At 42.5% G+C, this 17,314-nt stretch overlaps 2 protein-coding genes across 3 annotated transcripts in view; both read left to right on the top strand.

Annotated features, from left to right (window-relative positions):
* Positions 1–13,786, top strand: part of iglon5 (IgLON family member 5) — a 93,871-nt gene extending 80,085 nt beyond the window's left edge. Inside the window, exons 4-8 of the mRNA XM_039806618.1 lie at positions 2,146–2,265; positions 7,845–7,976; positions 8,255–8,375; positions 9,579–9,730; positions 12,446–13,786. Of these exons, the coding sequence (XP_039662552.1) occupies positions 2,146–2,265; positions 7,845–7,976; positions 8,255–8,375; positions 9,579–9,730; positions 12,446–12,549 (629 nt within the window). The 3' untranslated portion in view covers positions 12,550–13,786. The remainder of the gene's footprint in view (positions 1–2,145; positions 2,266–7,844; positions 7,977–8,254; positions 8,376–9,578; positions 9,731–12,445) is intronic.
* Positions 13,787–13,805: 19 nt separating this feature from the next.
* The window catches only part of LOC120562751 (tyrosine-protein phosphatase non-receptor type substrate 1), a 13,115-nt gene continuing 9,606 nt past the window's right edge, over positions 13,806–17,314 (top strand). For both annotated transcript variants that reach the window (XM_039806632.1, XM_039806633.1), the window contains exon 1: positions 13,806–17,314. This exon is cut by the window's right edge and continues 4,876 nt beyond it. The gene's annotated coding sequence lies outside the window, so the exon portion shown is untranslated.

Raw genomic sequence — 17,314 nt, 5'->3', positions numbered from 1 at the left:
CAGACGGGAATCCGTCAACACCCTGGATCCGCTGGAGGAAGGCTTTTTCGACGAGCACGAGTCCGATGGCTCGATTCCCTCGGATAACGCCTCCGTCACCGGCTGTCCCTCCTCCCCCCTGGGAGAACTGGATCTCGAAACGGGGATCGATGCCCTCCCATTGCAGCTCTCCCCATCTCCAAAACGGCCAGGGGCACCGTTTCGGCAGCCTCAGGCGGCTCCACCCTCCACCGCTAAGGCTCTCTTCTTGGATCTGCCGGAGATCATAAAAAAAAGAATCTAAGTTCAGCTTGTGGACTCTGTGTTGCAGGTGGCATTGACTACATAAGCTTTGCCCTAACCCAATAGCATAGCCTTAGAGGACGAAGCCTATACGAAATAGAACGATAGTTACGTATTGTAACTCCAGATTCTATAATATAGTATAGTATAGTATAGGCGCAGCCCTCTAAGATTCGGGCCACCTGCTCCTGTTACATTAGCTGAAGAAAAAGCTGATGTTGGGAGATGAACAACGGGTCCGCTCTGTATATATACAGTATCTGCGGACGTAGTTGAAGCCCGTACTGTACGCAAGGGCGGGAAAGAAAATCTTCACGACTACGCATGCGCGAAGGGATAAACCTAATAGCGTAGCCTTAGAAGGCTGCGCCTATACTCATAGAATCTGGAGTTACAATACGTAAGTATTGTTCTGTTAAATCATGCTTAAAATTATGATAGAAAACTTAGTATTTAATGTTTTTATGATGTTTGAGCATTTAAGTTTGGTATTTAAGGTTATATCAAAATGTAATTGATGATGTCTTGAAAGCTTAGCTGGCGTGTGTGTGTGTGTGTGTGTGTGTGTGTGTGTGTGTGTGTGTGTGTGTGTGTGTGTGTGTGTGTGTGTGTGTGTGTGTGTGTGTGTGTGTGTGTGTGTACGTGTGTGTGTGTGCGTCTGTCTACAGAAAAGCAAGCCTAGTGCAGATGACAGATAATCAGAAAGTCAGTTTCCATAAGGCGGCTGAGTCCAAGCTCATTTGTTATTTTCATGTGGCCCGTTGGAGTTATTTGTCTTTATAAACAGAAAGTTAGGCAGATCAGATGGATGAGGATGTGTATGTAGGAGATGAGGTACACAAGGGGCCTGTCCAAATGCCTGACTAAATAACTGACAGTGCAGGACCACAACTGGGGCTCAGTCATCAAGTCAGCAACTAAGTGAGTGAGACTCTGACTGATCCTGAGTGACATGATGTATTGGCACAGAACTGCCCGGAGGATGGATCTCAGACCGTTTCCCCCTGCATGAGTCACTTTTAATGCATATATTGGACTGGTGTGTTGTGAAGATTGCATTTACATCACCAGCAGAATGAAACTGAAAACTTTTAACAGCATATATAATAATACATTCTGCTGGATTGAAAACTCGAACACCTCACAGGTGGCGGAGACAATGTCAGCTTCTTACTAACAGATTCATACACTGCAGCCAAAAACTCTTGTCTGCAGGGTGCAAACCTGGCACAGATGACCATATATACCTAATTTCAAGTTGCCTGCAATTCCAGCCCTAGCCTGATATTACACAAAATAATTACACCCTGAAGTCAGTGCATCAAGCAGGAGCGGCTTCACCACCACTCCAATCTGTGCTTTATCACTGCAAGTATTCAACTCCAGCTAGATAGAGAAAAATAGTCTCCTCTGTATATGTCTTGCAAAGAAAAGCAATCTCAGGGCCAAGCTCATTAAAAGCAATGATAATGGGCAATTTAAATTCAAGGGCCATCTTGTTATCAAGCTAAATACATGCATAGTGCTCCGACAATTTGAGTTTGGGGCAAAACAGTATTCAGGAGTGGTCATTCACCTAAAAAGTAAAGATTAGATGTCATGAGAAGATATTTTAATGCACATTTGCATTAATTTATAATTCAGTGCATTTGAATAGATATTTAGTAGATATATACATTGTTACACAGCTCTCAGGGATAGATCATTAATCAGTTGATTGCCTCTCTGTCTTACTGTAGGTGCAGGGATTTGCATCATATATTTAAATACCTTAATAGGCTGTAAGACCATACCTCATCAATAATTTATGACATAAAAGGGGATTTTGAGGTCATATTTTAATAGCATTATCTTGTTTTTCAGTGCCGGCCAGAATCGTCAACATCTCAAAAAACGTGTCGGTGAACGAAGGAGAGAATGTAAACCTCTACTGTCTTGCAGTGGGTCGGCCTGAGCCCACTGTCACCTGGAAAGACCAGAAATGTAAGCTACCCCTTCTTGTTTGCTTATCTTTGGATCCAGAGATCTCTTGTTCACAGATTCACCTTTATCTCACCGCTTTCACATTCATCCCCAACCCTTGTCTGCCTTTAATAGTCTTTTTATTCCCCCCCCACCCCTTTTCTTCCTAAATGCTTATCAGCATTCAGCTCACGTCCACGTCTTTATCCCACATACCTGTGTCATCACTCTACAGCCCAGCTGTTCAGTCTGTCCCCATCTTAAATTTATACTCTCCAGTATTTTTCCCTATGTCCCAATGTTTTGTCCCAAATAACCACACATTATACGTAATTATCCCCACCGCGCCACCTGTAATAATTAGCATCTGTCCTCATCCACCCTGTCAACTGGCATCACGATGCCAACCTACGCTAACAGCCACTTTTGGCATTAAATCAGCTATTTTTGAGCTTTCATAATTGTGTGGAATCAGAACTAGTTGCGAGAGGTCAGGATGCACGACTTGATAGATGAAGTCAAATCCAATCGATGTGATCAGCACAGCATTTATTCCCTATCTGTTCCCATCTTTGTCACCACTAATGTCCAAAGTCAGGCAAATAAACATCGCAAATTACATCGCCTCTAGAAAGATTGTATGGTTTTATTAGAACTGTGGCAGTGCTGTGTTATCTGTTTGGCACAAAGAAAATTGCTATGCACTGAATATACCATTGTGCCATGGCTCAACATTCCTACATGTATGTATGTTACTAGGGTAACTATCAGCTTTTAAGTACATAATTCTCTTCTCTTTTGACTTGTGTAGTTTTATAATACAATGTGTGTTGTTCACATCACTTTGACTAAAAGTAAATTGCAATAGCTTGCATATTGCATAAGCTCCATGACGTCTTTGGTCAAATATGAACACTGGATTGTGTTTGTTGTGTGTGATGTGGACGTATGTGTGCCAAAACGTTCCAGAAAATCTTAGATTGAACTTTTGAGCAAGGCAGATGAGGGAAACAAGGATTATTATTTTTTACATTTCAGTGTTTTGAAAGTCTAATAAGCAGCACAGATCAAATGCAGCACCAAGACAGCAATAATAAATAGGTCAGTGTGAACAACTACTCAACATGCTGTAATTTTACCGTTAGGCAAATTAATGCACAACCTACTGTACTGCTGTACTTACAGACAGCTTTGGGCTTGCTCAGAGGTCTGTTCCTCCTATCTCCCTTGTTTGCCCCTGGATTAGCCTGCTGTGCATGCAATGTCCTTCTCTGCACAGTACCTCAGGCAGGGACAAGCCCACAGTGATCACAGACACCCAAAAATATAGAGGAGATGCATGATCGCACACCTATAGCAAACACACACACACACACACACACACACACACACACACACACACACACACCCTTACATCACAAACTTTGTGCAGTTGTCCTCACTTGCAAGCCTACAGCATTTCTCCTCTGTCAGCAGTAATCCTCTCTCTCTCTAGCCGCCCCCTTCATCTCACACCGCCTCCCCCTCTCTCTCCCCCAATAACCCCTCAGTTTGCAGAGAAAGAGATAGGGGCCGCATTGCTATTCCATGGGAGTCTGTGCAACCAAGCCATCAGTTGCAGGAAACCAGGGGCGTTGGTGAAAAGGGGGAGGTGTGTGGCGGGCCGACTAGCCCAAAGGAACAGCAAGAAGCTGCCAGCCGCATCTGTCCCCATTACTCAGAGACTGCAGGCAGGGGGGATGAGGAGAACAGTGTATGTGGAGGTTGAGCAGAATATGTGTTTGTGCTTCAGGTTGTGGTGATAGTAGGACGTGCACCACTTTCGAGGTGAGCTGGAAACCTGCTAGACGCCTTTAACCCCTTTGCAATATGTCCCCAGTTACCTGAGTCCTCACTCACATACAGATAGTGACGCTGCTCTGCACTGTTGTTTGCAGTCGCCGCCTCCTTCATCCTCACCAAACCACAGATACAATCTGTCGCACCCATTCACTCTCACAGGCATCCATCAGTTGACCCATTCAGAGACATACAGGCATTCTGTCTCATTCAGTTAAATACGCCAGCGCATCAGGGCCTTATCATTTGACATCCCATCCGTTAAAACACACACAGGCACACGGTTCAGCATGAATAAAAAGGATGCTTGTGGTGGCGGATAGGAAGAGAAATACACTTTTCACTCAGACGCAATATGACGAAAAGCATAAAGAGCGTATACATTTGACAGGGAGTTTATGATTTTTGAGGCTGGTTAAATCGTTTGGGTGTCGTGTGGATCTAAAAGCTTGATTTAACAACAGAGCAGATAGGATTGAAAAGGGAAGGTAGAGGTTGGCAACAAGTCAGCAGAGCCAAACAAATCCCAAAAGGAGAATGAACAGTCTGTTATGCTATAGTTACAGAAGTAAGAATGATGTGGCAGAGGACAAGTGTTTGTGTGTCTGAGTATATACTGAGTGGAGTTGATGAGGGACAGGTGTGGCTTGATGAGAGAATGAATAAGGATGAGTGTGGACATCAGATGATTGGAAAAGGCAGGAAAGTGCAATAAAATGTCCAGCTTGGTACTTATCTTGGTCACAATTCTTGAATACACAAATGTAAAGGGTCCTAGTCAAAATGTTTCTGTTAAAGGTTAAGGCTGGCAGTATTCTACATTTTTGTTATTGTTAACAAATCCCATTAAAAGAACAAAACCAACAGTGCGTTGTCTCCAACTTCCCTACCATTTGGCTGTCAGCCTCAAGCCAATTTGTTTTCACTGAAGACATGAATATTGAAAAACTGGTCTGAAATGTTACATTTTCTTTACATTTCAGAATTTCTTATAACAGTAAGGCACTGTAGTGTTGAACAAATATAACTGGAATAAATATTGTATTTGTAGGGAATTATTATCAGTTGTGGATAAAGACACATTAGTGAGTAGTCACTGGAGCAGGACAGCGAATGTGGGATTGACCTAGTGCCCAGTTTTGCTGTATAGGTTATCATGTAATGAAGTAACATGTCAACGGTGCGATGGTGTGGTTTGTTGGTGTGTTTTTGATGGACAACAATGGAGGTCCATGGCACAGAGGAATAAGATATATCCGGCTTTAGCTACACAGAAGATAGGATCGATTCGTTGTTGGTGTTGGTCTTTTCATGGGATTCATAAGAAAATGGAATATTGGTACTCAATTATGTAAGAAACATAACTGTGAAAAGAAAATAGAGTAAACTACCTCGATGGACGGCTATGGAGTAATTTAGGCATGAGCACTAGGGCAAAGTGGCCTTCCTGGTTTAAATTCAGCAGCAGCTTCATTTAGCTCAACTAACACACCTTTCAGCCCTTTACTAAGTTTTTCAGTCTGTCAGGCTGTTCATCCTTCTCTGTTTTAACCCGACATCAGCCCTCTCTGCCTGGATGGTGGTTTTTGTAATGGAAATGGATAAGAGGAGCCAAGAAATCAAGTGCCCTGATGATCTAGTCAGGCTCACAGTACTGCCGGGGAAATAGAGCACGGTTTCACTGTAGGGCAGGCCAGAACCCCTGATCCTTTTTTCCGTCCTCACATTCATACACCCCACCTCTCTTCTCAGGTACAATCCAACTATCTCTGGTGGTCAGGAGTCAGGCTCTTTCAAAAGCCATAAGTGGTTGATGGAGATGTATTTTACAGGCCATTGTAGGAGTGCCAGGGGCCGGCTCCAGTCAGATATTATCTCCCACCAAAGTGGAGAGAGGTGTGCAGTGCCGGTCCAGAGATCTCAGGGGATGGAAAGGGAGGGAAAGAAAGTGAGTGTGGGAGGGCTACTTTGCACTGTCATATTACATGACACACATATGCTGAGGATGAAAAGTCCGTGAAAGAACCAAGCAAATCAAATACCCAACTTGACATCTCTCTGTTTCTCGCTTTATGTTGCTGTTTCTCTCTTTTTCCTCTATTTTTATATCTGTGTATCTCTTTCAGTGTCTTGCTCGGTCTCTCTTGCAAATTACCACTCTCCCTGTGTCTGTAATGCACTCTCTAGCGCTCGATTGCTCTCATTTTTTATTTCTTGGAAGTCGTCTGTAACAGCCTTGTGTGTAATTTCTCTAGTGCTAGTTGTCTGATTCTATCTTTTTCTTCACTTTTCCCCCCACATACTGCCTGAGCTACCCCCCTCTGGCAAAGTTGGGTGCTCTGCTTGCTTGACAGAGATGTTACAAGAGAGCTATATTTATTAAACTAATGGAATGAATGAATAACACTGCACCCACCACACCCCACCCCATCACCCAGCGCCCGCCCGCGCTTGCTCGGGTGGCACAAGCAGCCATCACCGCGGTTGTCGTTTGCTGCTCAGCCTCTGCCGCAGCAGCTGCAAATAATCGTCTCCAGCTCAGTAGCCACACTAATAATCCTCCAGTATAATCTTCAATTAGAACCGCCGCGCTAATCTCTGACAGGAAAAATCATGGCGTTTAGCGTCTTTTTTTTTTATGTGTGTTTGAGTTGGTGTTGCTCACAAACGAGCCCAGGCGCCATTTGTGTGTTTGTCAGGGGAACTTAAGGTCCACTGATTGACAGTGGTTGCATGTATGTTTAGGGGGGCTTTGAAAGAGAAAAGTGAGCGGCAATTTAAGAGCTGGATTTCCTTGTTAGTGGTGAGATTATATATTATGTCGTGTTCCACAGTCTGACTTCTTTAATGGGGTAAAGGGGAGAAAAAAAGGCCTAATGGTTTCGGAGGCTGTAAGACAGCTGGCTGCTAAGACTTGCAGGGAGGGCGGCGGTACACTCTCACTCTCATTCTTCTTTTCTCCGTGCTGCTGTCAATCCAATAACACCCCCAACATCCATTCCCTCACATGAAGAAGCAATAACTTGTAGCCCGTTGAACTCTCTTCAGAGATTCTGTGGCTGTTTGTCGCTCCGAGGTAAAAGAAGGAAAAGTGCGAGACTGGCTAATTCGGTTTTGGGGGCACCTGGGACAAAACAGCCAAATATTCTTCACAATACGTAATGTAGTGAACAGGCCATCACCCCCTGGTGTGTCCACTGCCTGAAAGAAAAGCTTACAATTTCCGCCGACACTATTCTGTCACTACTCTCAAATAATATTTACTTACTTTGCATAGAAGCCATTATTTTACTGAACAAACCAGCTCGCGGCCCTTAGCTTGGGTGAGACAAATAGGATTGAAATATAATCTTTTCTTTTGGTGATTACAGATATTTCAGTAGGGCATGTCGATAATTTAATGTCATTATATTCTTTTTAGTGGAATGGTTTCTTATTAATTAAAAGTTAAAAAGCTGTTGTTTTATGTTGTCCAAATGATGAATTTTGATTCACAGCAGCAAATTAACCCCAAATTAAATAACCCCTAACCCTAAAAATAATATATGTAAACTTGCTTTGTGATACATATATACATTTCTTATGAATATCATATCTGATACATGTATCTGTGGCCCCTCTATGCTCCTATATCATCTTAGCTATAAGTTAGTTGTCAGTGGGTCAGCCGTAGTATCTCAGGTGGTAAACCTTAAATCAGTATCCTGAGTCACCTTGCATTTGAGATATAGTGACCCTTGACATCCGCCTTGTGTCAATAGATGGGTTGGTAAGTGACGGGGAGTTCCTAGACATCACAGAGATCAAGAGGCAGCAGGCCGAGGACTACGAATGCATCACCAACAATGGAGTGGCTCCACCCGATCAGCGCAAGGTCAGGGTCACGGTCAACTGTAAGTATCCCTCTCTGCGCCACACAACAGCCCAGTGGTGATGATTCAAGTCACACTGGACCTTGCTTGTTATAGCACAATTATGTATTAATGATATATGTTAATACTGTAGATACATTAATATGTATGAGTCCATACATCTCAATTATGCTCTCTCCGGGGTTTTTCAACCCCGTGCTGACCTGACTCGACTTCTCCGTGAAGGCAGATGTATACTAATTGCTGAATTCCCTCCTTTGTTTTTGGTCCGTTCTTTCTTCCCTTGTTTTCTCTGCCAGACCCTCCCATGATCACAGACATGAAGAACATGCCAGCCCATTTGGGTAAGACGGCAATCTTGCGCTGCGAAGCCATGGCAGTCCCACCAGCCTCCTTCGAGTGGTACAGAGATGACCACAGGTGAGACCACCAAAGAGTTCTGTGCTCATTTTTTGATCCACACTCAGCCAGCTACATCTAAAATGCATGTTTCTCTCTCCATGGCCTTTGGTCCTCACTAAGACGATGCTTTTTACACACAAAATGAAGCTTTGTAAAGGCACTGTAGAATGAAAAAAATCAATAAACACCGGCCTAACATTTAAGTATTGATGTGTAAAACTGAGCTTCTGAAACGACGACGTACGTTCAGAGGGGTTGTAGAGATGAAGCTAAGAAGATGACTTTTCGTCTAATCCACTCTGCGAGCACTCATTTTAAATGCCAGTGAAGCCGATCACTGTAGGTGTCGTCATTAACCTTTTTGATGTGTATTTTTTGATTTGTGACGTTGTTTGGTCGACGTCTCATTGCAGCAGCACAGGAATAACAGCCTGTTTAATATGAGCCTCAATCTAATCACTGTGTTATACCAATCGGTTGCCTGACAACAGAAACAGAAAGTATGTTAATGAGAACTGTTTAACAGTAGGTGATAACAGAGCAAAGGAGGGAACAGAACAGAGATTTAACCAGCTGAGACTCGACAGAATAACCGGGCTGTATCTATCAGTGGGGACATGAGATCTTTACCAAAACAATCTGAAAAAGCTAATAATTTTCACACATAAATTACATTTTCACATTTAGCCAGCTTACTGTGGACATAGTCTTGGTTGCCGTCCATTCGCCTTACCTCTGACATTAAGTATGCTGTTGGTCTGAGATAATCATGTATGTTTTTGCCATCTCTGGAAAAATATTAGCTTGTTGGAAACCGATTTGCTCTCTATTACCCACACATAATCTGTCCTTCCAAGTTTGTAAAAGGTCCCAGAGAGTGTCGAAGAGTTAGAATGATTTGGCATCAGCCAAAGTAAGACACAGAAGTACTTAGACAAGCCTTGGCCAGCCAGAGAGAGCTGTTAAAGAGTATAATGGGCCCCAGCAGGAGGTCTCCGTTATTTATGGACTGTTAGATTTCACTATTAGTACAAGGTGAGACAGAGCCGGTGTGTGGAGGGGGAATGTGTTGCATGGCGTCTCTGGAGAGACCAAAAAAAAAGCCTCTTATTCGGGCTGAGTCACTAGGTGTGATGTTATGTTGTTTTTTTGACAAACTTTTCGTCTCATTCTCTTCCTGTTTCCTTCCCTCGTTTTCACTCCCCCACCCGTACCACCCAGGCCGGTAGAGAGTGACAACACCCTGAGGATCAAAAACGAGAAGACGCGCTCGCTGTTGCTGTTCACCAATGTGACAGAGAAACACTTTGGCAACTACACCTGCTTTGCCGCAAACCGTCTAGGGGCTTCCAACGCCAGCATGCTGCTGTTTCGTAAGTTATCACCTACAAGATCATGCAGATGCATGCACACAATGACACAGTGTGCACGTATGCAAGCCCAAGCTTTCGCAAGAACATGAGTATGCTCACATTTATCTGTTGCGACTATCAAACAGATGTGACATACTGCCACAAAACGATACATATGCAATGACACACTGTTTTTCTCTCTTCGCCTTTCCTCATTTTTGCTCTGCACACAGCACAGCATTTTCTCAGCCCTCCCTTCCTCCCTCCATCTACCCATTTTCGTTATTCTCCGCCCCATTAAAGCTTTGCTTGCCTATATTACCATCGCTCTCTCCCTCGTTCGTTCACGCTCTCACCCTCCATCTCTCGTCCGTACACATTCCTGCATGCACACACACAGACTGTCGCTCTGCTCTGTCCCGTTACCCAAGAAGTTGTCATTTCTCTCCGAGCCCAATTCACATTAACCGTCCCCAATGAACGATTTCCTACCCTTCCATTTTCCGCGCACCCTTTAGTGCATTCAGCATTACCATCTTAAGTGAGTCCTTCATCTATCCCCTTTCTTCTTTCATTCCTTTACCCATTATCTTGGCCAGTCTCCCTTCAATGACTCACTCCCCCGTCAGACCCATACATCTTCCTGCTCTCTTTTTCCACCACCGCTCCCACTTCTGTCAGCCTATCTCTCCATCATCTGTCCTTCTGCCTCCTCTTTCCCTCCTAATCTCCTCCTGCCATCATTAGAACACAACAAACCCCTTTCTGTTCTCGACCAGGCACGGAAAAGCAGACCATAATCGGATACTTTTGTGGCATTTCTATTCATACACTGTCCCTCACTGTCATTGCCTGCACCGACTTTTGTCGCTACAAGTGCCACATGTAGCATTTTAATATCAAGAACCCGCCATCACATCAAAATTGGCACATTATTGTATTTATCCTCAACCAATTAGCCCATTACTGAGACCACTGGCAGCCTGTACTAGCTTTTACTCTACACTATTACATTATAAGCCACCAGGTTACATTTTGGAAATCTACTAGCTTGCCAAATGGCACAAAAGAGGAAGAGAGAAGGTGAAATGTTCTTGTCTGGCTCACTGGCTTTGATTTCTGGCACATGTAAATGGAACAGAGCCATTATGAATGTTATAGGTTTGACCTGTGTTAGACAAGTCAGAATGTAAGCCCTGAACATGTTAATTAACTCATGCTTTTCATTACTTTGATAAACCATATACATGTTACTTAATTAGGAAATCTGATAGATTTTTCGCACGGTGGTCATTTAGACGTATCAAATAGGTGTACCTAATAAACTTAATATAGCGTGAATAGCTCTGAATGACTTTTGCTGGAATGAGAGTTCCAGCAAAAGTCTGAGAGTTTACCCTAAAACTTTGGTCTGGCATAAATCCAGGTTGACTAATGGAAAAACCAGGACAGGTATTCCAATTTATGACTCTTTTTTTGGAGATCCTAATCTAGAACAAAAAGACACTGACGGTTCACAGTTAAAGTAACGTGTATGTTAGTTAGCCAAAGGAAACTGAAACAACAGGAAAGGTTTGTCTCACATCACCCCTGCTGTGAGACAAAAAGTATATCTACTGTACAGACATGTGAGAGTGCCTTGATGCTTTGTTATGTGACCTCATCCCTAATAATGTGATGCTTTTCCATGGTGTGATGTTACAATATGTATTGTGTTTTTATGCTGAATAATAATGTTAGCAATGTTTGTATTCTACTTAGTGTCAATTATGGGAGATTAAGGTTAGTGAGACTAGAATATTTAATGTAAAAAAGGGAAAGATTAGTTTAGAAATATTAATGTCAGGTGTATGTAGACTTTATTATGCAATTGTACAAGATATACATTTACTATTGCAGCAGACCTTCAGATTATGAGATTGAAATATCTATGTCTATCAGCTTCTCTCCTAGGAGAGTGATGCCCAGAACGTATTCTCTTTTGAAAATTAAAGAAATTATTGCTGACAGCCAAAGTAGACTGCGGGCATTCAATGGTCATTAAATATAAATTAATTAACCACCCATTTTCACTACATCAATAATGGCTGTGTGCTTGTACTGTGCATGCAGGCTCAGTGGCTTGCCTTTTTGGCACACCTATGGAATAGAGCCATCGTTAAAGTCAATAGTTCCACCTGTGTTTGACAAGTCAAAATGTCCACCCTGAATGGCTATAACATGTAGCATTTCATGGCTTTGTAACTTGAGATCAATCATGTTAACATGTTACTAAGAAATTCAATAGACCTCTCTCACTGTGGTCATTTAGACGTATCAAATAGGTGTAACTAATAATATTAATAATGACTGCATTCCAATTAGGCGTTCCACTTCCAGGGTGCTCGTATTATGCATGTAGGGTTTAGTAGAATGGGTTCCTGGCACACCTAAATGAAACAGAGCCATCATTATTGTTATTAGTTTGACCTAACCTGTTCAAGTCAAAATGTCAGCCCTGAAGCTCTCTAATGTCTTTATAATGACTAGACACGGTGTCACAGCCCTTCATATATTTTGTCCATTTATTTTTTTATGTCAAGGTATCAGAATTAAATTGGTTAATTTGTTGTAATAATAATAATAATAATAATAATAATAATAATAATAATTGATTTTTGTGTTTATTTAACTATACACATTTCTCCTTTCCCCCCTTCCCTCCTCTCTTCTTTTGGTCAATTTGTCTCCGTCCAGGGCCAGGGGCCATACAAGGGCGAGGGACTGGTTTACATGCAGGGATGAGTGTCGGCGTGAGTGTTTGGGTTTCCCTCTCTGCTGTTCTTCTGCTGAAGGTGTAAAGATCGAGCTCCACCTGGAATTGTCCCTAAACGTCCTTGAAAGCCCCCCTCACCCCACCCCCTCTTCCTCCCTCTCTCCCCCTCTACGGAAGGAAGACGGAAATTAAATTCTTTAATTACGAACCCATCACTGTGAACAAAAAGAATATGCATTATTCCAGGAGCCATTGAATCATTGCATCAAACACATGACCACATTGACCCCCCCCCCCCCTTCCCACCACCACTACCCCTCCCCAAAACCCTTTCACCCTCAATTCAATATGAGGTCAAACCATTGTCATCATCTCACATACACACTGTGTGTCTCTCTCTCAGAATGCCTTGCAGATTTGTCTGACTCGGTACTTCCCTCCTCATCTTGTTTTCCCCTCATTATTACCACTGGCCTGATGATAGAGAGTGTATATTAACTGATTATTGTGTCAGTGATCAATGAGAAAATAGATAATCTAACAAGTGGACGATCATTAATGTAATATACTACATAGACTAATGACTGACCTACAATGTTTGCCTTATGGAAATGATACATAAAATCTCAATATTATGGTGGATATTTATGGAAATTATTGTTATAATGTGGTACTGACGGTCGCGTGACCTTTTGAAAATTGTCCAATTGGTGGCCATGTGAAGTGTCACCCTCTGATCACACCTACACACACACACACACACACACACACACACACACACACACACACACACACATATGTATGGCTTTTTGATTTTAACTGTTGAGCAGTGAAGCTGCTATGAATGATGTCAAAATGTATTTAAAACAAAAGGTTGGGTGGTGACGGCGTCGGTCTTAACTACCCCTTTATGTAATTTGGGGGGTTTATTACCAAGGTTTCGCATGTAGACCCCCTCACTACCCAAACCTTTTTAGCCCCCTGCCCCGCCCCCTCTGTTCAATGTGCTCTGTCTAGTCGCCCTTTGCATCGCAATAGTGTTCTCTGCTCCGTGTCACCCCTCTCCTCCCTCCATCTTTCTCCCCAGTGTAAATATATGCAGTACAGAGGCCACGCTGGCAACCTCAAGTTGCCTGGCGCTGAACAACTTCTCCCATCAGCCTCAAATACGCTCCAGTTTTCTGAAGCAGCACGAGACTGTCCAGTGACAACAACATCTTCTGTTTCGAAGCTGCGACTCCATCCTCTTCGTCGCTTGTTGATAGCATGTACCGGTTAGAAATGTTCCTGTTGTGAGTCCATACTCCCTTCACTCTCTCTCTCTCTCTTTTTTCCCACTGTCTCTGTTTTTACTCTGCAAGGTTACCTGCTTTTACTTTTTTGGTGTTAATAATAGTACAGATGATGATGATGTTAATAAGTATTTGAATAACTATGAATAGTAATTTCATGTGAGAAAAAAAAGAACAAAATCTGATGGTAATGAGCCGTGCGTGGGAAAAAATGTTTTTGTACTTTCTGAGAAATCACACACATTGAACGACTACAATGAAGAAAAAAAAAACACATGTAAAGTTTTCGAAGTGATGTGCTCTATTTTGCCATGACAAGCTTTTTAAAAACGCATTTGAAACAGTGAGAGGGATTATGTCATCCAAGTCCAGAAGCAGTGAATGATGATGTAATTTATCATTTGTAACAGTTTATGTATTGGACTCTTTTTTTTGTCACGCTGTTAACTGCATCACACACACATTTACAGCATATTTGTCCACTTATCATAGTGTGTCTTTCTCCGAGCAGCTAGATAAATGATTTGGATCCATGTCAGTCTGGGATCGTGGCTGTAAGTCGGTTCTTGTTCGGCCAGACCACAGGGAGATAAAGATGTAATTAGCCATTACCTGTGGCTGGCTAAGTGAAGGAGCCTGGGCTCCACCTGTCCCTCCTGCCAGCCAGTGATGGCCCCCATAAATCAAGCTCAATCCTGCCACTGACAGGAATCCTCTTCAAGGACAACCTCGCCTTGGTGCACCGGTCCTCCCTCCAATGTGTACCTGTGACATGCAGGCATGGGCACTACAAAACCCCCATGGCACAATTATCCATCCACTACCCCCGCACAGCACAAACAGTGGGAGGTAAGCCCATTTTTCAACATGGTGGCACTCGTTTCTCCACTGAAACACTGTTCCACTCACATGCAGCGACTATATGCAAATTTGCCATAACGAGCCTGCATGCAGAGATGAGTTTACCCCGGTTGAACCCTGACTACTGCGACCTATAAAGGGGAATTACTCAGTATTGAATCAATTGTCTGAATGTGTTTTGTTTGATTTTGTTTCAAACCAGCAATAACCCCTACTGTGCAAGAGGTATCAGATATGGTTAAAGCTGTGGTGTAATATCTGAAAAGATTACATTAACAAGGTATAGCAAATAAGTCTGTTGTTGTACTTTTACGGTGTACAGTACTCTGAAATGATTGTGAAGCTCTGTTTAAATGGCCCTTAATCTAAAACACTACGTGTTGTACTCAAAAAGTCTTGCCCTCTGCGATGTAGTCGGGTTGTCTGTGTGACAGAACACACTGTTTGTGCATGTATCTTGTTCCAAAAATAATGACGGATACCATTTCAAGCACAAGAGCAGGTCGTTTGGTCAGTGCTTCTTTTTTCTGTCTCAGTCACTTTTACATCTCAGTATCTCGGTCATTCATGCTGTATTTTATTTTCACTTTATCTGTTTCCCACTCAAATACTGTACACTGTTCCATTTCAGCGTCCCACTGGGTCTGTCAGTGGCATATAACATGTGTATGTACATAATCTGTCCTTGATGAAGAAAAAAAAAAAAAATAGAAGATGAAAAAACACGGACAAAAAATAACACTGTCATGTTTCTCAATGTGGGTTTGAAAAAAAGCACGTCGATGTTCGTGTATGGGTGGATTTTGAAAAAAAAAAAAAAAGAAACAAGCAAACATTGTATGTTGTGTTCAGGTTTATGGGGAAAGGGTCCAGAGGAAGGGGAATTCGGGCAATTTGACTTGAAATCGTGGAGTGGTAATAAACCGTATGTGGGCATTTGTACAAACAAGCAGCAAAAGAACATGTTTTCATGAGTCATGATGTATGTAGATGAGTCACACTTCTGGTGTGAGTGAGGAGAACTGGAGAGGGTGTGGGCAAGGAGGCAGCAGATCCCCTGGGTGCACATCTTGAGGGTAGACGAGGATGCTGTTGAGAGAGCACCCGGTCCGACAGGCCTGTGGGAGGAAACCCTGACAATGCAAATCCTAAAGCTGAGAGCCAGGGGGAGATGGGATGACACTCACCAGACTGTGAACCCTCCAGTTTGGGAAAGAAGACAGACAGGCGCTCATATTGCATTTCCAAACTTGAGCGCTGTGGTCCTTCCCAGGGGAAGGTGTACCACACACTATTTATGGTTGCACTATGTAATATGAATAGCATTAACATAGCCTTGATCACAAACACAGTCTGGCCTACTTCAAGTGTATAAATAACATCCCAACTGGGGATCAATGAGTTTACAGTGATATAAACAAGACGTTTGCTCAGCCCCTAATTACATTCGGTGCACCCTGATGAGAAAGTGTTGATTGGCTCCTGCAGCTGAAGGTTATGATCTGTTTACAGAATCTTTGTTAATAAGGTGCCACGAAGCTGTTGTTTTGAGCTCCCAAAACTAGCTTGTAGTGCCAGTTTACAGTGTATAGCGTTGTTTTGCACTTTAATAGCTGTACATTTGTTTATGGTGAAATTTAATTAATGGGTTTACACAGGTGGAAAAGGAGGTGAATGTATATAGTTGTAATTTATTGGCACTTTTTGTTTTTGTTACCACATCTGTGCAGTTTTCGATATGGATTTTAGGAATAGGGCTGCAAAAACAGTTTTGGAGCACTGTGCTTTTTCTGAGAGTCAGGTAATTAAGCTCTGGGTGTAAGGACAGAGGCGCACGTCGTTCTTGAACTGTCGCAGTGATATAGTAAAATAATTATGGTGCTTCAAAGCAAAGACTGTATAATAGCGAAAGAAGCGTAGGCCCAGAGAATGTTTGAATGTACTGCTTTTTTCATTTCGTATGTGGCAGGCTCATGCTGTAGCTTTTCCTACAACACTCTCCCTACATAGAACAGATCCCGGACCGACTTTCAATTCCGAATGCAATGGTTAATCAATACATTCGACCGAATGGCTATGGAATAGAGCAATTTCTCCCCGGCCTGCCTTACCAGGTCCCCAGAAGCTAAATTGATCAAGTGTCTATAGACCAGCCTTAGAACAGAGAGCATAATTCATCTTGCCTGATACAAGACACCCCTAATTGCGCATCGATTTTAAACCCTTCTCTGAAACTATTTGGGCAAGCTGTAATGTCAGCTCAGTAAACTATGTTTTCAGAGCTACGGTTCAGATCCAGGGAATGAAGAATTAATCATTTGTTTTTCTTTTTAAGTCAAGCCATGCTGGTGTTTGTTTTGCTACATAATATATTGTTAACCGTACATGCTCCCTGGGCTTTTACACTCTATGTGCAATTTAGTGGGTGCTGTAAAGTTACATTATATTTTATTAGTAATGACAGAGATGTAACCTGGATTATTTCACAACTGCCAGTGTCAGCAGCTATCAACACTGTGTATCTAGAGGCTTATGTCTGGATTTCAAATACACAAAGATAAATGTGTGAGCGCGCAATTCAATTGTACAAAATTATATTTAACAGATCCTAATTATATAATGCGAGAAATTGCTAACGTTGCAGCACCAGAGTGAGTATACCAAAAGGCTACGCTACGCATAGTGACAATTATATAT

This window comes from Perca fluviatilis, chromosome 7 (genome assembly GCF_010015445.1).
Source record: "Perca fluviatilis chromosome 7, GENO_Pfluv_1.0, whole genome shotgun sequence".
Taxonomy (NCBI): Eukaryota; Metazoa; Chordata; class Actinopteri; order Perciformes; family Percidae; genus Perca; species Perca fluviatilis.
This window is presented reverse-complemented; position numbering and strand designations above follow the sequence as displayed.